Here is a 27327-nt window from a genome sequence, read left to right as displayed (position 1 = left end):
TCGGGTCCTTAATGTTATAACAGGCATATGCTCAAGCATTAAGTTGCTTATGGGGCATTACTTTTAATTAACTATTTAAAAAAATAAATTAAACCAAAAACAACATTTATTGATATGATGTTACTGAAGCCATTGCCTCGTTTAGGGCTTAAGAAGAAGGGGGGCTGCTTCATTTTTTTAATTGTTCAGATTTTATTTGGAAATGATAATAACCTTTATTGATCCCATGAGACATACTAATATGTATATGATAAGTCAAACTAAAAAAATTAAAGAAAAATCAACCCTAATACTATAACTAAGTAACAAATAAGTTTTTATCAGCTAGATATTCACTAACGGAATAATAGCATTTTTTTAGCAATTCACATTTTACCAACTTCTTGAACTTTATAACATTCAACAGAAATAGAAATAGGTAAATAGTTGTACAAAATAATGGCCTGGTAAATAGGAGAACATTCAAATTTAGTTGTTACATGAGATGGAATACATAAAGTTGCAATGTTTCTGGTGGAATAGTAATGGAAATTTAATCATTAATTGTTCATGTTCCTTTACATGAATTAAACATCTGTAAACAAATATACTGGAAAAGTAAAAAGTTTATATCTTCCGAAATAAGGCTTACATGGATTCAAGTTGAAAATTAAACGTAATATTATCCTTTTTTGAGCCACAAACACTCTACCCGAATCAATCGAATTTCCCCACAACATGACATAATCAAGAAAGCAATAAACCAAACTATAATAAATACTTAAAATGGACTCTATGAATAACGAGTCTTTAATCCTGCTGATAGCGTAACAAGATGAACCTAATTTTTTACAAACTGACTCGACTTGGTGATCCCATCTCAGAGAACAGTCCAAGTGTATTCCCAAAAACTTAACACTATGTCTGGAAGTTACTTGCTCACCCAAACATCCCAATGCCAAACGATCCGTATAAGAGTTACGAATGCGAAAGTACAGTCCATTCAGGAATTATTGACATCGAAGTAGGCCATGAACGTCTAGTCGCGGCTTTATTTCTGGTTACAAAAATATCACTAAAAATTGCTATGGTTCATCATAGAAATAACCAGTTTAAATTATTTTCATCATTTTTGTATCCGAAAGATCCTGAATTTTCGAAATTACGAAGGGACGCATACAGTCATGATTTCATAAATTGAAATTCAGATTATATAACGTAAAAATATAGTGAAATGCTATCTCAATTCAAGGAAATCCAATGAAGAGATATCTATTCATTTAAGAGTCGCCCATGAAAGATCCCATTGAAGTTCATTAAAATATGCATATTCCTTTTCACCAAAGGCTCTTCAAAAATTGTTGCATTACTGATGGACACTGGATACTAACCTGCTTGCAAAATTCTTATCAAATAACTCTTAGGAATATTTTAACTGTGGTGTCTAAGCTGGTGAAGAAAACAGAAAAAACTGGTTGATAAATTTAAATAGTGTAGCTTAGTGAATGGAAGAGCAATATCATAATAAGACAGAAATAAAATTCAAAGAATTCATTTAGTATATGAAAAATTTTGACATTTTGACTGTAACTTTCAAAATTGGAACCAATTTATCAGCCGATGTGTGAATTACTTTCTTAAGTCACTATTTGTTGAAACTGTTCATGACATGAATGATTGATTAAACTTGTATGAAAAATATAGGTACTATTTGTACTCAAGTTTTCTGTTTTTTATTGAAATGCTTTTATACTAGTTTCTATTAAATCACATAAATTATTTTGCCCATAATAGCTTTAACTCACTCACTTGAAGCATTTTTGCATTAAATTATTTTTAATTTGTGAATTTTATTGCATTCTATTATTATCTTCAAGTGGGTAAGAGGTGAAGAAATTCTTGAAGTTACTCTTCTGAATATATTTTTCGATTGAATACTCAGTAAAAATTCTATAAAGCAATTGGAATTTATTAGATTTTTGGATTACTCATTGAAGAACAAAAAACAGATATAACAATACTTAATTTCAATATAGAATATAAATAAACTATAGATGCAATGCCAAGACTTTGTTTAGCAATCCAATTATAAAATAATTCTCTCTTCATAGATTTATATAATCCTCATGATCATCACTGTCAAAACAAAACATCCAGGTAAAAATCCAAATATCCATCATTCAAAATAGTGCTCCTTCTACTTTTACCCTTGAATATACTTGAAAAACATTTTGTTTTCTTTCTAGAGTCCACTGTTGAGTAAATAACCAAGTTTCCTACAGATAAATGAATTTCACATTTTGTTGCAAATATTCTCTGTATTCACCATAAAATCGTACTCAACTTATTATATTTTTCTGTTTATCAATAAGAATTTTCCTTGTATTAACTGTTTTGAACTTGTAACCAATTAAGTTTATGTAATGTTGTCTTTGATTGATTAAAATCCAGATGCTTTTTGGTCAAATTTCATCCAGGCTGATATATTGGTTGCTTTTGGCTCGGCTTTTGGTAACAATCAAATCATTCAATGATTCTTTGAAGGTGAAATCGTATTGCACAGGTTTTCTTCCACTAATAATCCAGGTTGTAATAACTTGCCTTCTTCTTTTTTCAAACAGTACTGTGAGAAATACTCAAATAAACTAATCAATGTGTGTTTGAAATTGAAACAATTTTTAAGTTTCAAAATTTCTTCGATCAAAACCAATAACACAAACAAACTGAAATCTAACCTCCCATCAATGACATTTCCAATGCCAACCCGAAATCTGCAAGTCAAAATGTTACTGAATGAGCCAGTACCAACTTAATTTCGATTTTCCAAAGCCACCCGGGATGTCAATAATTCCTGAATGGACTGTATATACATTCAGTCTTATTAATATTCAACATAACATAACAACATAACAATAATCTTTATTTTGAGGAATAACCTGAGTACATAAATAAGCAAATTATTAAACAAAATTGATGTCATAAATCAAGAATCGGTGAGCGCTATGCCAGTCTCCCCAACAAATACTCTTCCACTGTATACGGTTCAAGGTCCATCAGCAACGTGTGGACCTCTTTTTTAAACCTATTAATAGGACCAGCTATTTTTATTTTATTTGGCAATCTGTTGAACAACCTTAAACAGCTATACAGGGCAGTCTTTTTCGTCATCGTTAGGTGATGGATTGGGTATGAATAGTTATTTGTTCTTGTTTCATAAACATTTTGGGGTTCATACTCCTTAAAAAGTTCCCTATTTTTATAGAAGAACAGCAGGCATTCCTGGATGTACACTCCACTCAGGGTCAGGATTTTTGCTCTTCTAAAATGCCCTCTGCATGACTCTCTGTATCCTATTCCTGCCATGGTTCTAATGGCCCGTTTTTGCACGACAAAGATTTGTTTGATGTCTCTGCTATTTCCATAAAAAACTATCCCATATCGGAAGACTGACTCGAAGTTAGCATGGTATACCATTTTAATCGTAATGTCATCTACATATCTCCTCAGGATACGTATGCAGTAGCTCACCCTATTCAATTTATTAATAGTTTCCTCGACGTGGCAGTTCCAGCTCAGACAGCAATCAAGAGTCATACCCAAGAATTTGGTGCTGTTTGTCAACTTCATTTTTTCCTTGTTCAATACGATCTCCGTAGGTAGCGCATAACCAGGGCGATTTGTTCTGATTATCATCGCATTCGTCTTCTCGCCATTGAGGAATAGTTTGTTTGAACTAAACCATTCTTTCATTTGTTTCAGTATGTTGCCAGCTGAATTAAGTAGGTCTGGAAAGAGTTTTTGTCTGATAAGGATATTCGTGTCATCTGAGTAGTTAGTAAGACTGAAACAGTCAGTTTCCTCCAAGATTTCAGCAATGTCATTCAGATAAACAATGAGCAGCAAGGGTCCAGCCACTCCACCTTGTGCTACGCCAGTATTAATAGTCCTGATTTCTGATAAACCTGTCTCACCTTCTTTATCCACCCGTACAAATTGTTTCCTATCCGACAGATATGATTCAAACCATGCTAGAGCAGGACCTCTAATGCCGTATCTCTCAAGTTTATCGAGTAGTATGAAATGATCCAAGCAGTCAAACGCCTTGGTCAAGTCAAAAAACAGGGCCATAGCAACTTCACTTTTCTCCAGTGCCTCAATGATGTTCTGTGTGAATTGGAATATTGCAGTCTGGCACGATTTTCCTTTTTGGTAGCCATGCTGTGTTTTACTCAGTAGGTTGGTTGTAGTAAAAAAATCTATTATGCGGTTACACATAACAGATTCAAAGATCTTTGAGAAGCAAGACAACAGACTGATCGGTCTATAGTTTTCCAGTTTTTCTTGATCACCCTTTTTATAAACTGGTCTTATCTTGGCCAACTTCAAACCATCCGGGAAGAGTCCACACTTCAAGGAATTATTCAGAATATATGTCACAATGTCCACTATGCTTTCTATACTCAATTTCATTATCCTTGTTGGGACCTCATCACTACCTGCACTCATCTTGTTTTTTAGGTTTTTAACGACCTTCATCACCTCATCTGGAGTTGCAGGGTGTAGGAATATGGATATACTGTTCCTCTTGATTTTACTTGTATAGGATTGTGGATTCATTGTTGATACCAGGTCTCTGATTGAAGTTATTAAAAAATCATTAAAACGGTCAGCCACAGTCTTGGGATCTCCATCAACTTGTTTATCTCTCGTGTTTACTGTCCCTCTGATATCCTTTACTATATTCCATGTGGTTCTCTGTTTGTTATCTGATTCGACCAATCTTTTTTGGTATCGTTTGGACCTGCTTTCTTTCAGCTTCCTGTTGTACTCCTTCTTAGTCTCTCGATAAATATTCCTATACATTCCATTAACACTACTTACTGTATAGAGAATATCCAGTCTGTTTTTGCACTCTGCCACCTCTGGATCCATTCTTCTCCTTTGCCTACTTCCTAGTGTGATCCTCTTGAGTGGGAAACATCCATTGAAACATGCCAGATACATCTTCATAAACCATTCCCATTGTCCATTAACGTCTCTTTCATCTATTTCGCGAATTTCCATCCATTCTAAACTTCCTAAGGCATTTAGAAAAGTATCAATGTTTTCTTGATTGAAAATTCTCCTCATTACTTTTTTGGTCTCTGTCTTGCCAATAGTAACTGTAAGTTTTTGTGCGGTATGGTCAGAAATCTGTGAGTGAAGGATTTCCCCCGAAATACTACACCTGTTAACTAGAACATTGTCCACACAAGATGCTGCTGTTTCAGTTATGCGAGTGTTTTCGCTAATTGTATGGTATACACCATAGGAATTGAGCATTGAGCACATTTGTAACAAAATTCAAAATCAAACCATTTGAGTGACACCAATCCACAAGCTTACAAATAAGTGGCTGTGGTTCAACAGGACTCTGTGCTGAGACCGCCATCGACGTGTCATCAGCAAATATAGACAAGATACCTGGATCAATAGAATCCGGTAGACCGTTTATAAACAAAAGAAATAGAAGAGGTCCCAGCACAAAGCACTGAGGAACTCCTAAATTGATTTTACATGTAGGGGACGAAGCAGGACCCACTCTAACAGTCATATCACGATTTGTAATGAAACTAGTCACCCACTCAAGAAATATACCACGAAAACCTACATTATATAGCTTACTCTCTATGAGCTCACATGAGAGAATATCGAAAGCACGTGACAAATCGAAAAAGAGGCCTGCAACATAAAGCCCCTCATCTAATTTTTTATAAATGAAGTTGACAAATGAAAAAGCAGCTGTTTGAGTGGACCTACCTTCTCTAAAGCCATGTTGACTGTCTGTTACTATATTAAAACGAGACAAAAAAGAAATCATCCGGCCATACACAATTTTCTCAAATACTTTGGAAAAAACGCTTAAAATTGAAATGGGGCGGTAATATGCTATATTATGAGGATCTTCTCTTTTATTACCGAAGTAGGAAATTTTACCCTATCAACCGAAACATTAATGAGATGGGCGAAATGATCAACAATAAGGCCTCCAATACTTTTCATCACATTAACGGATATATTATCTATACCTGAACTTTTTTTATTTTTGAGAGTTCTGATGGTCAAAATTACTTCATCTCTAGTGACCGGAAAAGAGTACTGACTCTCATAGCAGATGTTGTGCAAACTTTTGAGAGACCACAATAGTTTTTCAGACAACTCTCAGCAACAGTGCTGAAATAATCAGCGAACATACAGGCAACATCATAAGGCTTTTCATATAGTTTACCAGCCTGATTGAGCTTTATGTTAGGGCGAGAAAACGCTTTGCGACCGGTTTCCTTGTTCACAATATTCCACACCGCTTTATTTTTATTCGAGGAAGAATTTATACCATGTTTATAATAGTTAGACTTTGTTTGCTTCAGCAATAATCGGTGATCAATTTTGGCTCTGTTATAAATTTCATAAGTTATTGAAATTTTTGTGCAACCAGAACAACTTTTTCAAGTTAGCACTAACTGCTCTTATTTCAGAATTGATCCAATTTTTTCGGTTTTTTGTAAATATCCTTGAAAAACTCATAGGACAAGTTCTTTCAATAGAAAATAATATTAAATTAACAAACTCAGATAAGCAGTGATCAATATCAAAGTTTGAATATATGTTATCAAAACTTACATTACTCATATATTCAACTAGGGCATTCAAAGAATGAGGAGTTATACTTCTGATAGATATTCTTTCAGAGTCGAATCTGTCGACAATAGCTGGTTTATTCATAATATAATCCAGAGCTAAGACTTTATGATCACCTATGTGACCTTCAAAAACTCTAGTTCTACAATTTAAATCATCATTAGTAAGAATATAATCGATTTTAGATATAGATGTTGAATGATTTATGTTAGTAAAGACTCTGGTCGGATTATGAGAAGTAACCTTCAAATCAAAACAACAAAGCAAATCATCAAACAGCTGTTTTCGTGAATAAGTACCATTTAAATAATTGATGGTGAGGTCACAACATAAAAATAAGACCTCTGCAAGTTTGATACATCTCTCCAAGATAAAATTTAATGTTTCAAGAAAGAGAAGAAAATCACCATCTGGAACTCTATAGGCACTTATTACACAAAACTTTTTATCATCTTGTACCAATGTCACTCCACAAAACTCGAAATGAATTTCAACAGATAACTTAGATATTCCTATATCTTTCACAAGATCATCCCTTGTGTAAATAGCAGCGCCACCATGTTTATGGGTTAGTCTGCAATAGGAAGCCATACATACATAGTCATAAATAGTTATGGACTGTAGCTTTTCAGTTTTACACCAGTGCTCAACAATACTGACTACGAAGGGGCTCTCCTCCTCAAACAGTAGCTCTAATGTGTCAACCTTATTAACGAGACACTGAACATTTATATGGAGAATCTTGAAATAACGTGAGCCTCTTGCTATTTCTTTAGATTCATATTCTGGCTCCGGAAAAAACAATTAATACTATCATTCTTCGGCCCATTTTTAGCATTCTGAACTTTCTCAAATTCACTGACTGGTAAGAGAACCTTGAAGGTAGATCTCCGGATTTGAGGATCTCGCATTACACATTTTTGAATTTGTGTGGAAGAAATGCCTGAAGATTTTCAACAGTTGTGAAAGGGCTCAGCTAGAAACATGAAGGGCTTTAAATTTCTCAACACCTTGAACAGTTGTTGGTTCCGAACACTTTCGAATAACCAGAACAGGACGAGGTAATCATGTAGAATAGGTATATGACCTTGGGACCCGCGAATCCGGTACGTCAAAATGTCAGCTACGTTGCCAGATCGAAAAATTAATCGGGTCATTAAAGTAATGTAAGAAGTATTTCACTAATTCTCGCCATCGGTCGCGACAGTTGTAATAATATCTTTATTTCTCAATATTTGTTCTGATTTTAAATACGATTGTTAATGCTACAAAAAAATTAATTCTGCAGCCAAGATGTATATAGAAATGCATTGGCCACTGACAGAACTTCAAATGGAGTGGTTCATAAAATACATTGTTATATCAACATAATTGATTCACGTATATAATTTTCTAAGCCAAATGTAATTATAGATTTTTTGTGAATTAGACGGAGCACTTGTTAGCAGGAGTTCTTTGCTTAGTTTTTTCCTTCGTAAGTTGAATATTCAAATAAATTTTCTGAAATAAATGTTAATTTTTAAGAAGTTTATCGAAAATTAGGAGCTCCGAATTGAATGGTAGTAATATATCATCATCAAACAGCCATCTGCTTGACATAAGCCTACCCTAATAATAAGGAATAAATAAATGCTATTTTCAATCTGGCAGCGTAGCTGCCGATTTGACGTAGAAAATTAGACGTCTTTCGAGGGTTTCAAGGTCATATATCTATTCTACAAGTTTACCCAGGACGATTTTTCCTTTTTGCCCTTTTGAGAGGAACGGTTTTCCCATCACTTTCTTTGATTTCTTCAGAATTTTTGATACTCTGATACAATTCCTTTACTCGATTTTGCATTCTTGACAGCATCATTCACCTGTTTAATTGTGATCTGATTGTGATATGATCCTCGCAGCAACTTTTTACCTTGAATGCACATCTACGATGAAAGATATTTGGACAATTGTTACATTTTAATCCACTTTTCACAATAGAATTTTTGCAGCCCGCGCATTTAAAAGAATTATTACGCGCATCGCTACCGATTTCATCCGTCTTGTTCACCGACATGATTACTACTGAAATATACATACATTCATTTAAATTTTAATAGACTTATATCAGATTTTAATGGGAAACAGGATTCTTGTCCTACCAAAATTTTCCTTTCATATAAGGTGTAGTAAAAAGAAATCCATTATTTTTGCATGAAAAACAACCAGTTAGTTAGAATGATCCAATTTAGGTCAATTATGCGCCGTTTTCTTCGATAACTTGTTTACCATTTCGAAAGTAAAAGAGTTATTGCAACGGACAAATAAGCGATCTTTTATTACAGGATCTCTTATTTTGACATGTACGCATGCGCACTGAGTCAGATATTAATGACTCTGAAATACAGGCCTCCCTTACTTTATTTAAATACAGGCGTCCAACTTTTATTTGAGGATCCTTTATTTTGACAGATATCTGTTTATGTCGAATGTTTGCCGTCATTATTCAACAAGAACTAACTTATAAAATATTTCCAGCTGTATAAGTGAACAAAATGGTAAATTTGAATTTTCTTTCTTGATTTTGAGCATTTGTGGGAACCATTTCATTAGAGGAAAAAAATTTGGTCTCAAGAACAAATTTAACAAGAACTTGTACGATTCTCAACAACAGATTATTTATATTCTACTAAAAGAATTGAAAAATAATACTGATAAATCCTGAATTTTTTTTAGAAATGAGAATTTACCTATATAATGTGGTATTGTTGTAGAAAAATATTCTTCTTTCATACTGAATATTATTTTTTTTTATTGAATATATGTAATTTATTCAGTGAGTACAAATATGAAAATGGGTTGTTTTAAAAGAAAAATGATAAACGTGAGTACTTTTTCATAAACTAGAGAAACATATAAAAAAACAAATCACAATGTAGAACCAAATTAATTGTCAGTAATGTTTTTATAAAATTATACGTTAAGTACACTTTCTTCAAAATTAAACATTTTTCAAACAATATAATTGTTTTATTTCACTTTATCTATATACAGGGTGTTTCCTAAACATGCGGCAAAAATTCAGGGGGTTGTTCCTTGGACTATTCTAAGAATATTTTGTCCTTTGATGATTTTTGAAAAACCTATTTGTTTCGAAGATATAGGGGAAACAAAATTTCAGATAATAACATTTTATTATGAAAAATTACATGAAAATTCAACTCAACCTACAAAAACTGTTGAAAATGACCACCTCTAGCCAGCATACAAGCATCCAATCTTCTCCTCATTGACTGCCGAACCCTTTCAAAAACACCAGGATCATTTCTTATTAAGTTACACCCAGCAATGATCCGATTTCGCAAGTCTTCCACATTTTCTACTGGAGTGGTATAAACTAATGATTTTAGATGGCCCCATAGGAAATAATCTAAGGGTTTTTAGTAATTGGAATGTTGTTAAACAAATTTAAAAATAAATTGTACCTACTTAGCAAACACAGTGCGGTACGCATTTTTATTTAAACTATTATTAATTTTAAAAATATGAAAAATGTTGTTCGCCCTGTATCTTCGAAACAAAGAGGTTTTTCAAAAATCATCCAAGGACAAAACATGCTTAAAATAGTCCAAGGAACAACCCTCTGAATTTTTGCCGCATGTTTAGGAAACACCCTGTATATAAAAATGAATCCCTTTTTCCCTTGGTCACGGCAGACCGTGACAGAGCGTGAATGGCTGGACCGATTTCACTTATTCTTTTTTTGTTGTATTTGTTATTATTAGGAGAAGGTTCTTATGTGAGAAGAAAATACGAAAGTTGCATAATTAACGTAGTTGACATTCAAACAAAGAAACGTAGTTTATAGTGTTTATATGCTCTTTGCAACTACATCGGTCAGAGCCGCCTCCGTGGCGTGGTCGGCAGAGACCTCGACGTCGGCACCGAAGGTCCGGGTTCGAATCTAAGTGAGGGCGGGCATAGATGTTTAGTGGTTGTTCAAGTCTTTGAGAAAAAATAAAAAATGTATGTTGACATAAGGATGATTGCGAGTGTGAATTATATGTAATATATGTGGAAAAATTAGGAGAAATCCAACAAATTTCTGACTGGGTACACATAACCAAAAGTTGAGCCCAACAAGCGAGAAAGATGAATGAATATTGGTCGGAGTTAGTCTGTGGTAGGGCATGGATGTTTAGTGATTGTTCAAGTCTTTGAGAAAAAATAAAAATTGTATTTCGACATAGGGATGAATGCGAGTGTGAATTATATGTAATACATGTGGGAAAATTAGGAGAAACCCAACAAACTTGTGACTGGGTACATAACCAAAGGTTGAGCCCAACAAGCGAGAAAGAATGAATGAATGAATATCGGTCGGAGTTGGTCTGTGGTCGGAGTTATAATAACAAGATACCTACATAACCATTAACCATTTCTTAGTGTATTTTTCACATTGATTTTTACAGGATAATTTGTAGTGTGTGTTTTTTTCAGAAGTGTTTGTTCAACAAGGTTAGTCAAATTAATATAGTGTTGGAAAGTTGATAGACCATTTTCATACTTTTACAAAAGAATAGGTATCATAGTTTTTTTTTATTCTCAGTTGAATTTTTGTTTCTGAAAATACTGGCAATTAGACGTACAAACTCAAGTCGCAGAGCCCGTAATGCTGCAAGTCAAAGAAATACAAGAGCAAGTCAAACTGATGAGCAACGTGAAACGCGGAATGAAGTTGAACGGAATCGATGGAACCGGAACCAACAAAATAAAAGTGTTGCGTTCAACCCCTATAGAGCTGCATTTAATTATAACAAAGAAATTGACTACAGTACACTGCATATCGTTGCTATTGGACCAATGAACGTTGTTTTTAAATATTGCAAGGCATTTGAGTTTAAAAATTAAATCTTGAAAATTCATGTTTTTCACATGGCCAGTTATATGTCGCCTCTGTTCCAGTGTCGGAATACCAACAACACTATTTATATACGCGCCAGAAAATAAAACTAAGAATATTGTGCATCTTAAAGTATAAGAATAATAAACACTTTGTTTTTGGAATGATTTTGATTTATTAATATTCCAACAATAATACTTAATAAAGAAATTAACTTAATTCAGATAAAAAGGTAACAGATATTTCTTGATTATAGGGCGGTACGAAGTTCGCAGGGTCAGCTAGTGTATTTATACGTTCAAAGACACTTTCTGTTTCTTCTTTTTTGTTATATCAATTTACAAGTATCTATAATACGCTCTATTAGTGTGACGTCACACACCGCCATTTTTGGTTCTCCTGTCAGTGTTCGGAATCCAAACAAATAAATTGTCATTCAAATTAGTACGGTGCCGTTGAAGGAATTGGCTTATTTTCATAAATTAGAGTATTTGAGGAACGATTTCAGTATTAATTGATAGACAGAAGGAACGAGGTCAATACCAGTAAGTTTGAATCCTGTATCATTCCCTAGATTTCGTGAAAAGCCGTGTTTATTAGTTGAACTTCAAATTCGAACTTACTGGCATTAATCTCGTTCCTTCTGTCTATCAATTAATAGTAAAATCGTTCCTTGAATAAATAAATAAATTTGTTTTTCGATTTTCTGTGGTCATATAATATTGCCACAGAATATCTTTATCTTTTTACAACATACAACATTTACAATATACAACAATAATCTTCCAACACTCGTGGTTTTATATTAAAATAAATACTTGATTGACTTCCATTCAAATAGGTACATCAAGTAGACTGATATTTTACACAGTGCAGTATATGTATTGTGATGCATACTTCGTGTAAAAATTTGTCTAATAGTTTAATCTTTAAAACCCCAGCAGTTTGGTACAGCTCCTCCCATATTACGAATTGGTAAACTAAAAACGAGTTGAGGTAAGATATAATTTAAGTTCAATTTAGCTAATAGCTTACCTGTACATATAGCTGATAACTATTTCTATAAAGCCAGAAGTGTCCATGATTTTCTACAATGTTTTTCAGTTATAACAATTAACAACAGTTTTCAGTTATAAGAATTAACTGCGATAATGATTGAGACTTGTAATTTTAAAAACTTTCCAAGTTAACTAGTCGATTTGGTTCAATTGGTTTTGATATATTTTATTTCCAACACCAACTGTATCTTTTATGAAAAATCAATTCCTCAATATCCTCATCTCTGACCTCAGCTAAAATTGCTAACGCTATTTGTTCTTTCATTGTTGATTTTGAACTTGATCTGTCACTTTACTGACTCGGTACTCGTCTTGCAATAGTTCACTTTTAAAGTCCACGTTAGAGGATTCTTTAATAAAAGATCGCTTATTTATGCGCTGCAATAAGTCCTTGTCCGTAATAGCAAAAAATTGAGACAGTCGATTTTCACACCCCTCTGTTTGAGCTTTTCATCAGCAAAATTGTTCGCCTCCTAACCAAGCTCCCGGAGCTTCTGGCGAGTCACTTCCTTTTCTATTGACCAAAGCTGGCCGCTTCGGGGCGATTGCTTCCTTCAGACGGTCCAATTGTTGACAGTACAGTTCCGAGTTAACAGTTGGCGTAGGGGAGCAGCTCAATGTAGACAATCCCATCAAACACACAGCAAAACCTTCCTGGATGTCTATCCTAGCTTGGCCACCGTTTCCGCCGGCTCACCGCGTTTCGACCACGACCAATTTCGCTTGAAGTTTTCATAAGTGATCTACTTTTCGATTCAGCAGCGATTCGCAGAAGGAATTTTTTTTTTGCGTTAACTCGTGTGGTATCCATACATCGAGCTTCTTCTTGACACCAGCCATATGCAAATGGTTCCAAAAGGTTTTTTGTGTAATCTTTAGCTATTGGCAATCATTCATCACTTTTATTGCTATTGGCAATAGAAACTAGAGGTCTCGGTCGCGGGTTTTTCGAGACCTGGTTCGATAGTGAGCCATCGGCCAGATGAACGGGGCAAAAGATTCGATCACAGATTTCGGTTATGCTTCTTTGACTCATTTATCTTGCTTGTTGAATTTAGGCTAACAATAAGCGATCAGAGATGGTAATAATAAATTAAAGAAATGTATGATCCTAAGTTATAGCATTGTTAATTTGTTTATACAATAGTAATAGTGTATTTTCGAAAAATAAAAAAAAATAAACAAAATTTTCATGACAAATTATGTTGTAAAAAGAGTACTTGCGAGACCTTTTCAGGCTTGAGGAGAGTATCGTCCATTCTTTTTATGATTGGCTCATTCAAAGATTTGTCGATTTCAACAATGCTAGATGCTGTGGGATTTCGGACCATCTCTTTTTCTATTTCCTCGTTGAACTCGCCCCACAAGTTGACATATGTGGATTAATTCGATGTTTGTGGCATTGGTACAAGTTCTTCATGCACAAATAATGGACGTATAGTTGAGGCACTAATCAAATTTCTCCTTAAGTAAAAATGCGTGCTTTTTAAATCGAGGGTCTAGTAGAGCTGCTTCAGCGTCCAACATGTTCTTCTCTATATCCTTAAAACTGTCATTTAATTGTTCACGGAGAGTAAATACTAATTGAAGATACTTATCAAGTCGACTTTGATTGATATCCACTTGAGTTTACATTATTTTGACCAGTACCATGACTTTTGAAATTGACACGAATGATTCAGTGGTCATAACAACAGTCACCTCGTGAAATATTTTCAAAACTTCCACGCACTTTTCTAAGAGGGTCCACTCATCAGCTGTCAAAGTGTTGAACCGGGGTTGTTCAATGGTCAGTGCACTAACAACTGAATCTTTCATTTTGAGAAGTCTGTCCAGCATATCGTTTGTTGAGTTCCACCTCGTTACGACGCTCTGTTTCAGTTTTAGAATAGGTAAATTAATCTGTTTTTGTACTGCAGTAAGTCTGCTACAAGCTGAGGAACTATGTTTGAAATATTGCACTATTGCCTTCACTTTATCCAATTGTTCCATCCCCATCAACCCTCTAAATTTTTTGAATAGGGGAAGTGGGTCATGTGTTACTTTTTTGGCAAGGTCTTTGTATCTTCTTTACAGGCGTGCAGAAATTTTCAAGAAAAAAAATTATTTTTTGAAAAATTAGTTAGTTCAAAGAGGTTTTCTCTGTTTTTCATTCAACTGAGGCATTTCTTTTCCGATTTTTAAAACAATGAACTAGAATTTGAGCAACGATTGAATGCAACTTGAATTCAAATTTTCTGAAAGTAAGACATTCATCGTATAATATGATACCGGGCGCATTTGAACGCGAAACATTTTATCGAAAAGTTTAAACTTCAGTAGAAACGTACTAATAACATACCTACTTAAGATCATAACTGAAGCGCAGTGTTTCACACATTCTAATTTTTCACGTGAGGGGATTTGCATCCTAAAGATCTTCATACCACTCAAGAAAAAATTCTTGGTGAAATACGAAAAGGACTAGGTGAGATTAACCAACAAATTTTTCATTACATTTTCTGATTTTATCAATGTTATTACTGGTTTGAGTACTCATGTAGAATAGGCATATGACCTTGAGGCTCTCTAATTTAGTACGTCAAAATAGCAACTACGTAGCCAGATCGAAAAATCAATCAAGTATTTTATAGAAAATAGAAATATTTCAGCATTTCTATGTTTTCTGGAAGTCATAGACTACTCCATTCAATGAGAAATTGCAGTTTTCCTTAGTTCAAGTTTTTCCTCGATAACCCTTAAAGTATAGGATTGGCTTGAGACCCCCCTCTTTCTATACCTACGTAAAATTGAGTGAATGAATAAAAAATATAGGTTTTTTCCAACAAACTTTTTCATAAGAATCTCATTAACTTATGAACCGTTGAGCTTATACCTAAGTATTGGCATATTGCTGAAATTGTCATCAACCAAGCTATCTGATAATGCATTTATATATTGGGTGTGCCATTTGAAATAAGAGAGTTGTAATCTGTTTCCGGTATAAAAGGAAATTGTAGAAGTCTGAAAATATTTTGGGGAGAAAGATCATCACTGGAAACCCTAATTTACAAATTTTCAGCACAAAATTTTTGCCATAAACTTCTAATAGGCCATCGTGGTGAAATCACGTGTATATCATTATCATTCAGCCTTCTGCTTCCACTGCGGGACATGAACTTCAGCTTACAATAACGAAGAAATAAAAATCAATACGGCAACGTAGCTGCTAATTTGACGTAGAATATTGGATGTCATTCAAGTATCTCAAGGTCATGCACCTATTCTACCCTAGTTTATCTTATCTTCAGACAACACATTTCCGAATTCATCTCAAACATTTTCTCTTATAATTTTATGCAACGATAAGTTCGTCATAAGAACTATATTTGGACTCGAACACAGAGAATCGTGTAGAGGTATATTCAGGGAAAATCAGATTATGACAGTATTTGGATTGTATATATATATATATATATATATATATATATATATATATATATATATATATATATATATATATATATATATATATATATATATATATATATATATATGAATGTTTAGTTTATTTATTTAAGAATAGAAATAAGTTTGAATACAGTAGTTCCGTCCATGATTATAGTACTAGCATAGTATTAAGGACAGGATAGTAAGCCAGTGTAGTGCTTTTTTCGATTTTGAGCGCCATCTAGTTGTACTCACGTTCAACTCGAATTTTACTGTCAAAAATTGGTCCGTAAAGTGGAGCCCTCTGAAAAAATCGGTGTTATTTTGAAGAACTAAAATATTTGAAATAGAGTGGTCAGAAGATTTCTATATTTCGATATTTCTTTTGCTCTGTAATAAGCATTTACGCCAGTGGCGTGTATTTGTGATAAACAAGTACTATGCTACAAGTTATCATAAAATCACTTATCACGTCCAGTCGTCATGAAATGATATCTCTTGGGTTTTTCAGGATTTATGAATAGAATAAACTCCATTTTCCGGAATATAGGTATTGCAATTGAATGTATTTGAAGAATATTCGATTGATATTGTTTTGTTATAGATTGAGTGAGAATAGGTAAAGTTTCTATTAACATTTCTCAAAAGCTATATTTAGCTTATGACAGTTGGTTTCGATCATTTTTTCCCAACTTTTTACGATTCTTCGAGTTATGTATTTTATTATTCGACTGTAATAATTTTTTCTGACCGAAATATCAGCCCATGTTTTTATGAATATTTGAAGAAAAGTACACCTTGAACAACCAAATTATTTTGAAATATCAATTATTATTATTATTATAAATTTATTGAGCAAAATTAAAACATTTTTCAGAGTACACTTTCTTATACCAAACATATTTGAGTACAATTCAATCTAAATATGGATACAAAGGTAAATCAATAAACTGTTCTTTACCTCGAAGGTGCGTAGGCACCTTGTTTGAGGCATCTACATTGAAATTATTTGTTCTACTCTTCATGTACACAATATATTTACACTCAAATACCTAATAGACTATATACACAACATTTTATTAACACCACATTACAAGGCATCAAGAGCCCATTATGCAATTAATCCGCTGTTGTGACCAAGGTTCCCCCCAACATTTCAGGTATGGACATACGAGTTCTCAATATCCAACAAATTCGTAACTTCCTGAGAACTTAAGTTTCCTATCCACGTTTCCAATTTTAATTTAAATTTAAGCTATTACTTGCCTTAATACACGCTGGTATGTAATTGTACACTCGAGGGGATAAAAATGTGTGCGATCGTTGTCCTATGGTTTTCATTGTTCTAGGTATTAAAATCATTCGTCCTCTGTGTCGCGTTCCATGCAAATGTTCGTTAAATTCCGCGGACGAAATGTTTTTAAATTGATGCACAGCAAGCACGAGCATATACAGCTGTCGAAGATTCATAACAGCAGATTCTTGGAACATTTTTTCACTCGGATAGCGATATGGTTTATTGTATATTATCTTTAACAACCATTTCTGTTACCTCGAGCTTAAGTAAATAATGTTTCACTACCCCTCCCCATCCAAGTAGGCCATATACCAAAAGGGGTTGAACCAAAAGCAAGTACAATGTTCTCAACAACTGAGGGTTACGGAATTCCCTAAAAAACCTGAATCTAGGTATCATTTTCCGAATTTTCTTCACAACGTTATCGACTTGAAAATTCCATCTCAAATATGGGTCCAATATTACACCTAGATATTTTATATGATCTGCTGAAGGAATTGTGAAGTCATCCTCAACATTTAACGTTCTATACTCAGGCAACACAGTTGAGCTATTGGAAAACAGCATAAATTTTGTTTTCTGCTTGTTTATTGTTAAAACCTTATAATTAAGAAACTGAATTATGTCTTTGAAGTCCATTTCTACCATACTCTTTAGTTGTTCCCAGCTATCTCCCTCATAAAATACCGCAGTAATTATGTTGAAAATAAATAAAATCATGTTTTATTTTTATATTTACCTTATATTTAAAATTGAAATGAATATTTTCGGCTTGTAGTTAGTGGATTGAACATATCAATGGATTTTTCATATAGCTCAAAAGCTTGAAATATTAGAGGATTCCTAGTAATACATCTTTTTTGGTAAAAATGAAGGAAAAAACTTGAAAATTGGAAAATTCAGTTTTAATGTCAAATAAAAGAAATTTTATAAAGAAAAGTTCAAGAATTGGTAGAGACAGATGGAATTTTAGTTCATCTATACATTTAAGCAAATAGCCGCTCTCAGTGCTGTGCAGTTTTTTTTTATAAAGTAAATAAGCTACTTTATTAAATCCAAGCTCAACCATTACAAAGAAAGAACTGAAAATGATTTTTTAAATCAGAATCGTTGTTATTCGTGTTTAATTCAAACTCTTAGCTCTCTGGTTAACATCAGTTCTGCGAGATCTTCTTCTAAATCTGTTATTTATCCAGCATTTGAGAAAGGACCTATTGCCTCAAAACTTCTTTGATCAACATTCTTTGCGTTATTGTTGGAAAACAATCATAACCTCTTATATTACGAATAGGAATCTTCTTATTCATTCTTTGTATTATTTTTCAATTTTGTTGCAAATAGGTAGTAATTATTTGTGAAAATTTTCATTATAAATCGAACTAATGGTAAATAAGTGCATCGTTTTTAGCTTATGTTGATGCATCAAGCTGGATTAGAAAATTGCAAGTTTGAGATTATACAATAAGGATATTTATTTTTTTTTGGCAATTTCATCTATTCATTTCCTCACTGAATTTTGTTAGAAGGAATTTTCTTGTTTATTTATAATGATGTCTTGCGATGCAGAACAAGTTCCAGTATCTCTTTCACCGCCCCTTTATAGATTCCTCGCCTAAGGCTCTTACCGTTCCTCTACCTCAAAACAATAGCAACAAACGCAATTTATTGACCAAAGGCCAATTGGCCATCGACAGTATTAGTCCTGCAGCCAACCCTCAAAGCATGTTACTGCTTTAAATGATTCCTTAGTCATAAGAGAGAATGAACATTCACCATATTCGATATTTTGAGATCTAAAGAAAACTCTAAAATGACGTGGTAACAAGTGAATTTAGATGTCAGAAATACATTAAAGAATTTAGCTACGACCAGGTCAGAAACTTTCGATTTCTAATTCAATAAAAATTTAGAAAGATTTCCTCAATTTTTACTGAATTAGAAATCAAAAGTTTCTGATCTGGCCGCAACTGATTGATCAGATGATTAAGTCAATACCAACTTTTTTACAACTCAATTCAATTGGATCGGTATTTTTAAAATTATTTTATTCGGTGCATTTGACCCCTTAACGAATTATTCGAATAAATATTCAATGAATATTCGAATATTCAAATGTAGTGGTAACTTAATAATGACATAAAAATTGTTGGCAATGTCATGCGACCCCTTTTCAACCACGCCACTGAATGAATGATCGTATTATTTCTGCGCCATCTATAGCTCGTGATTCAGCACCATATGTTATCGATTTACTTATCCACTTTGGGTAGTCAATAGTTTTCGATATGTGCAACCCGTAACACGAAAAATCCAACTACAGTAACGACCCCTGGTGAAAAGTTCCTTGCCGTCAAACGGCGGTTGGCTTACTATCCATTCCTTATAGTATGATATAGATAACACAAGCGATCTATTGGAAAAATAATGGATTTCTTTTAACTACTCCATAATAACTTTCATATAAGACCTTCTACTACTGTCTGATTAATTTATGTAAATTACTCAAATCAGAAAAAGCCTATGTGTAGGGGAAAGTGGTCACCATTCGTACGCGGGGCACATTCGTACAGTGTGGTTAAAAAAAAATCCAAACGTCGCACGAGCACGCCTTTGCTTGTGCGCATAGACCTACCGGCCGCCATGTTGCTAGCGAAGTGTCGAGCAAGTCGCACTACGGTGTATCAGCTGACAAGACGTAAAGTGTTTTCGTGGGCGGTGAGTAAATTTTTAACCTAAGTTTAGATCGTGATTGTAAGTAGAATTGGCATGTTTTTGACAAAATGGTGATGATTAATTAATGTGAACATTGTTTATTTTGAGCTCTAATTGTTATATTTCTCAAACTAAATTAGAATTTGAATAAAGTTGTATTTTATTTTGTGCAAAGGCATGGGGTGCATTCGGACACCCAGACAGGTCTACATTCGTACGCGTACGAATGCTCCCCGTTAGATTTTATCAACCACCAGTATATCAAAATTCAATTTTTAAGAAATAAAATAAACATAGTATCTTTTAAAATTATCGCACAGACAGCATACTAACATATTTTTTTTTATATTCTACTTCTAACAGAATGAAATATGTTTATTAAGTCAACGTTATACTTACCTATAATTAATATTTTTATTGCAGAATCATGGTGCGAAAATATAAAAAAAAGGGTACGCGTACTCAAGAAGTGGATGAAGAGTCTATGAAGTTAGCAATTGATGATATAATACAAGGAAGGTTGTCGTATAGAAAAGCCGCGTTAAATTACAACATCAAAACATCAACGTTGGAAAGCAGAGTCAAGAAATTTAAAGATGGCTCTAACGCCGATGTACCCTTACGAACTTTTCATTCAAAATTCACGAGCCTACAAGTTTTCTCCATGGAAGAAGAGGCACGCTTAAATGACTATATTACTAATTGCTGCAAAATGCATTATGGGCTAACGATAGTACAAATTCGGAAACTTGCCTAAGAATACGCGAAAGCGTTGAATTTGAAATATCCAGCGAAGTGGGACGAAAATCAAATGGCTGGCTTAGAGTGGATGCGTAAATACAGGGAACGAAACGCCAACCTTAGTCTGCGAAAGCCAGAAAACACTAGCGCTGCTCGATCATTCGCGTTTAATAAGAATGCAGTCCAAGAGTTCTATAAAAATTTGGCTGATGTATAACAGCGACATAATTTTGCTGCCGACAGGATATTTAACTTTGACGAGTCCGGCGTGTCTACTGTTTTAGAAACTCCTAAAGTTTTGGCTCCTAAATCACAGAAACAAGTGGGACAAATCGTGTCAGCGGAAAGAGGCGAATTGATAACATTTGGTGGTATTATTGCTGCAAGCGGAAATACTATCCCTCCGCTTTTTAAGTTCAAATTGCCAAAGATAATAAAAATGTAACGACTTTAATTGGCTTTTTAATTACCCTGTATGAATCTACCCCATGGCGTACGAAAGTACCCCACCTACTGTACGAATGTACCCCATACGTGGGGTACTTTCGTACAAATATCTTATCGCAGAAAAATGACTATAACCCTTTAACCGTTTGACGTACTAGTATCGGACTTTTTTGTAACAAACCAGAATATATTTGTTACAATTAGGTACATAAACTAGATAATTTCGACAATTATTCATAAAGTAAAAAAATAAAATCTAAAAAGTGTACGAAGGGTAACCACTCTCCCCTATTAATATTAAAAATCTAGTATACAATGGGTTGCTATTGAGTTAAATACATTTTGAATTTCAGATTTATAATAGCTTTAAAATAAACAGTTAAAAAAATTCAATAAAAATTATAGACTTTTCAAATAAATATAAGTATTATTTAGGGAGTTTTATCTTTCAGAAATGAATGTGGAATGTAATTAACCTTCAAATTACTTCAAACTTGAATAATAAATATAATTTACATGTGCAAATATTACTATTTACACACTTAATATGCATTTTTCAAGAGGCTAGATAATTATAGTTCTTCTGTAAAGTTGAAAATGTACTAATGATACTTACTGCCATTTACATTTAGGGGTCCCTTGAATCTAGGGTTGAGTAGTACTGTCTTGGAACGTTTCATAACACGATTTCTAATAGAGTTAAATGAGCCTCCTTTATGGATCCGATAATTATTTTTGAATTTGTCAGACTTCCCATTATTATATATTTGGGCGTTTCTTCCTAGAGTTAAAATTAATTCATAAACTTAAATATTCCCATCGGATATCTGGATATTAATTACACTTACTATTTACAATGGTTTCACCATCCCTTTTAGATTTGTCTGATGAAGCTGAATCCAACTTATCTGAAAATTTGAAGAATTTAAACTTTACATAAAATTTGAGGTTAATTTTTAGTATAGTATATACCGTTGTGAAGTTATCCACATCCACAAGTAAACTCCGAGCCAAAAGTAGGCTCCAAGCAAAAAATGGTAATTAATAATTTTCAATATTGAAATTGATAGTAATTTATTATTTGATTTAAGCAATACAGACTTTTCATATTTTTTCTGTTCTTGAACATTTTTTAGCCATTCAGACGGTTATTAATGTTGTAATGAGGGCCGTTTCTAGATAAAAATTCATAACTTTTTTTGCTGAAGGAGTACCGTTTTCTGCTTTTAGTATTTGGTAAAAAGAGGAAAACTAAATCAAATGACATACTCCATATAGCTTGTCATGCCTCGGGGAGGGGGGAAACTGCAATTTTGGGGTATTTTCTAGATAAAAATCCATAACTTTTTTGTTTGAAAGAGTACCGTGTTCTGCTTTTAGTATGTGGTAAACAGAGGAAAACTAAATAGAATGTCCATATTGTTTGAAAGAGTACCGTGTTCTGCTTTCAGTATATGGTAAACAGAGGAAAACTAAATAGAATGTCCAAATAGTTTGTCAAGCCTCGGGGAGGTGGAAAATTGCGATTTTGGGGTATTTTCTACTAAAAAAATTCATAACTTTTTTGTTTGAAAGAGTTCCGTATTCTGATTTTAGTATGTGGTGAACAGAGTCAAATTGAATCCAATGACATACTCCATATAGCTTGTCGGGCCTGGGGGAGCGAGGAAACTACGATTTTAGGGATATTTTCTACAAAAAAATTCATAACTTGTTTGTTTGAAAGAGTACCGTGTTCTGCTTTTAGTATGTGGTAACCAGAAGAAATCTGAATCATATGACATACCTCATATAGCCTCGGGGAGGGGGGTAAATGCGATTTTGGGTGTATTATTATTCAAGGATATTCATCGAATCATCCATTTAAAATTTGGCCAATATCAAATGGGAAAAACTTACTCTTGATCATATTAAATAGACGGATACCTACAACTGTGGGGTTTAAGTGATTTATTTTGTTGAACAGTAGGTCAATGGTTCATGACTTTCATTAACTTCAAACTTTGAAGAGTATCGCAAAAAAATAAAAAATAATTCGTATCTTCTGTAGTGTCTTTATTCTTTTGTGAATATGATGTAGATATTTCAAATAGTTATTGCACAGTTTGTGGACGAAAACTTCATGACAAATGTAATCTTTTAAAAGATATTCCTTGTGCCTCATGTCAAACAATGTGCTTCGAATGAAAATCAAGACTCTTCATCTGAAATATTTATAAATTTTGGACAAAATTTCACCTCATCGAAAACATCCTGAAATCTGTTATCCTTCAATTCTGCAATATAAGAGAATATAATTTTAATACCCCTATATTATATTTTCCGATTAAGTGATTTTCAATTAATCGGTAAGTTATGAGTCTTCAGCTAGAAATAACACTAAAATCGCAATTTCATCCCCTCATCGAGAGCTGACAAACTATATGGAGTATGACATTTGATTCAGTTTTCCTCTATTTACCACATACTGAAAGCAGAACACGGTACTCTCTCAAACAAAAAAATTTATGGATATTTATCTAGAAAATACCCCCAAAATCGTAGTTTCCCCTTTCCCCGAGGCCTGGAAAACTATATGGAGTATGTCATTTGATTCAGTTTTCCTCTGTGTACCACATACTAAAAGCAGAACACGGTACTCCTTCAAACAAAAAAGTTATGGATTTTTATCTAGAAAATACCCCCAAAATTGCAGTTTTCCTCCTCCTCCAGGCCTGACAAACTATATGGAGTGTGTCATTTGATTCAGTTTTCTTCTATTCACCACATACTAAAAGCAGAACACAGTACTCTCTCAGACAAAAAAATTATGGAATTTTATCTAAAAAATACTTCAAAATTGCAGTTTCTTTCCTCCCCGAAGCCTGACAAACTATATGGAGTATGTCATTTGATTCAGTTTTCCTTTGTTTACCATATACTAAAAGCAGAACACGGTTATCCTTCAAACAAAAATGTTATGGATTTTAATCTAGAAAATACCCCCAAAATCGCAGTTTCCCCCCTCCCCAAGGCCTGACAAACAATATGAAGTATGTCATTTGATTCAGTTTTCCTCATTTCACCACATACTAAAAGCAGAAAATGGTACTCCTTCATTAAAAAAAAGTTATGAAACGGTCCTTATAACAACATTAATAATAATAATAATAACCAACACAACATCAATGCACAAATGAACTCTGAGGAACAAAACAACGCAGATGTGATAGCAATAAGTGATGCTCAACAACGGAATATATATTCTGCACCTGTCGAAAATCCAGAAAAAGACCAAAGGGAAAACTACTGGAGCGATTACCTGCCACAATGAATAGATGCGTTGTAGATTTTGAGGGTATAGATCCATTGAGACCACCGACTCTGCCAAGATTGAGGACATCCAAGAAACTATCTCATCTTCTGGTCTTGACCAACAAGAAGATTATACCCAAGTACCTTTCTGACTACCATAATATCGAATCATTACACCTCATCATATACTGTGCAGCATTTTCAATAGCAACAATGCTAGGTGTGAAGCTGTGGGGATTACAGATTCCTGCGTTACCATCATGGTGGCGCCGCCAACCAGGTTAACGCTTCCCCCAACAGAGGGCGCAACAATCTGTTTAAGCCTCGAAGTACACAACTTAAACGGAATACAAGCCGAAGATTTCCAGTCAAATAAACACCTACCTACCTTCTGTAGCACTTTGTGTATTATAATATATCTGTTTGTATATTTTATTTTACTGTTTTATTTTTTCCCTGCTAACTAGGAGTAGGCAGATAGAGGCCTAGTTAGCGCATGTCCTGTTCTAGTTGTCCCGAGGTTAATCAGATTGAGGCCTGATTAAACCCCAGCATCGACCAAGTCGTCACGCTGTCCCAAAACTGGTGACCCCGACGTGATCAACGTCAACTTTATGGACAGGGACGATTTGGTCGACTAACTCCAGACGCCAGGACGCCAGACGCCAAGATGCCGAATCCATCCGCCGCAGCACCCACTCCCGGAATACTCGCACGCCTCCAAATCCCGGCGTTCACCCCAGAGGACCCAGAAGTATGGTTCCAGCAGGTCGAGTGGACACTTGAAGATTTCGGGCTAACGGACAGCTTAGCGAAATTTCGGCAGGTGGCCCAATCCCTAGACGGCAGGTACGCGAAGGAGGTTCGCGACCTCATAATCAACCCGCCAGCACAAAAGCCGTACGAAACGCTGAAGGAGCAGCTTCTCCAACGCCTGGGGAAATCACAGGCCCAAAAGACGCGGCAACTGCTGGAGAGAGCCGAAATTGGAGACAGGAAGCCTTCTCAGTTCCTGCGGTATCTCCAACAGCTCGCTGGGGACAACGCCGCAGACGAGATCGTCCGCGCCCTGTGGATGGAGCGGATCAACCCCCTCGCACGCGCCAGCATCGCCGCGCAGGCTGCCCAACCCAATGTCACCCTGGACGACCTGGCCAAGACCGCAGATTGCGTAATGGAAGCGCTAGGTACCGTCGCGCCGCAACAAGTATCTGCGGTGTCACCTCGGGTGTCGCAAAGCAAATCACAGCTTTGTGAAGTGTTGGAGAGGTTGTCGGTGCGCCTCGACGAACAAAGTCGCGAGCTAAACGATCTTCGTGCGGAAGTGCGCGGTCACTCGCGGAACCACGATGGTCCTACATCGCGTACTACAGGGAAACGGCAAAGGCAGTCGCTGAACGCGGCAGGCGAAGGCTGCCCCAACACACGCCGCCTATTTTTGAGGGACCGAAACAGTGGAGAAAACTTTTTGATCGACACCGGCGCAGACTTGTGCGTGTTTCCGCGACGTCTAGTAAAAGGCCGACGGGTAAAAACCGGTTATGAGCTAACCGCGGCTAACGGTAGTGCGATCGATACGTATGGCTCAATTCCACTGACACTCAACCTCGGTCTCCGCCGTGATTTCGCGTGGAATTTCGTCATCGCGGACGTGTCCAAGGCCATCATCGGGGTGGATTTTCTGACTCATTACGACCTCCTCGTGGATCTGCGCAACGGACTCTTACTTGACCGATCCACGAGTCTCAGTGTCACGGGACGGGACTCCAAGTGCGCGACTATCGCCGGAATTCGAACATCCGCAGGCGATACGCGCTATCACGCGTTGCTCCAGCAGTTCCCGGAGCTGACGCGCCCCGATGGCGCTTGCAAAGCAGCGGATGTGAAACACCGTACAGTGCATCACATCCACACCACACCAGGACAACCCGTCTCACAGAAGCCACGTCGCCTAGCCGCGGACCGTTACCTCGCCGCTAGGAAGGAATTCGAATCCATGCTTCAATTGGGGATTTGTCGCCCATCGAAGAGCAGTTGGGCTTCGCCACTCCACATGGTGCCAAAGAAGGGAGACGAATGGCGCCCCTGTGGAGACTACCGGGGACTAAACGCACGCACTTTACCAGACCGGTATCCAGTGCGCCACATCCAGGACTTCGCCCAAATGCTCCGTGGAAAGTCAATTTTCTCCACCATTGACCTGGTACGAGCGTACCATCATATCCCGGTGGCCCCTGAAGACGTGGAGAAGACGGCCATCACCACTCCGTTCGGATTATTCGAATTCCCGGCAATGAGCTTTGGACTACGAAACGCCGCTCAAACATTCCAGCGGTTCATCGACGAGGTTCTCCGGGGACTCGACTTCGTATATGCATATATTGACGACTTACTGGTGGCCTCCTCGTCCGAGGAAGAGCATCATGAACACCTACGCATCCTTTTCGAACGTCTCCAGCGGTACGGAATTGTCGTCAATTCAGCGAAATGTTACTTTGGCGCTAAGGAAGTAAAGTTCTTGGGGTACCTAGTATCTGGTGATGGAACAAAACCACTCCCCGAGAAAGTCGCTGCCATCCGCGAATATCCCAGGCCAACAACAGCAAAAGATCTCCGACAATTCCTTGGCATGTTGAACTTCTACAGGCGTTTCATGCCCGGAACTGCTAAGACCCAGGCACCACTCAATGACCTGCTCCAAGGAAACATTAAAAAGAAGACACCAGTGAATTGGAACAACAACGCTGATGCCGCATTCACCGCATGCAAGGAAGAACTTGCAAAAGCGACACTTCTGGCACACCCCGAACTTG

General features: G+C 35.6%; 1 protein-coding gene across 2 annotated transcripts in view; it reads right to left on the bottom strand.

Moving 5' to 3' along the window:
• The window catches only part of LOC123678505 (homeobox protein 4-like), a 54224-nt gene that overhangs the window by 10834 nt on the left and 16063 nt on the right, over window positions 1–27327 (bottom strand). For both annotated transcript variants that reach the window (XM_045615552.1, XM_045615553.1), the window contains exons 3-4: window positions 22069–22128; window positions 21837–22001 (exon numbers count right to left, since the gene is read on the bottom strand). In XM_045615552.1, the coding sequence (XP_045471508.1) occupies window positions 21837–22001; window positions 22069–22128 (225 nt within the window). The remainder of the gene's footprint in view (window positions 1–21836; window positions 22002–22068; window positions 22129–27327) is intronic.

Source organism: Harmonia axyridis, chromosome 4 (genome assembly GCF_914767665.1).
Source record: "Harmonia axyridis chromosome 4, icHarAxyr1.1, whole genome shotgun sequence".
Classification (NCBI taxonomy): domain Eukaryota; kingdom Metazoa; phylum Arthropoda; class Insecta; order Coleoptera; family Coccinellidae; genus Harmonia; species Harmonia axyridis.
Note: the sequence above shows the minus strand (reverse complement) of the source record. Positions and strands in the feature narration are given on the sequence as shown.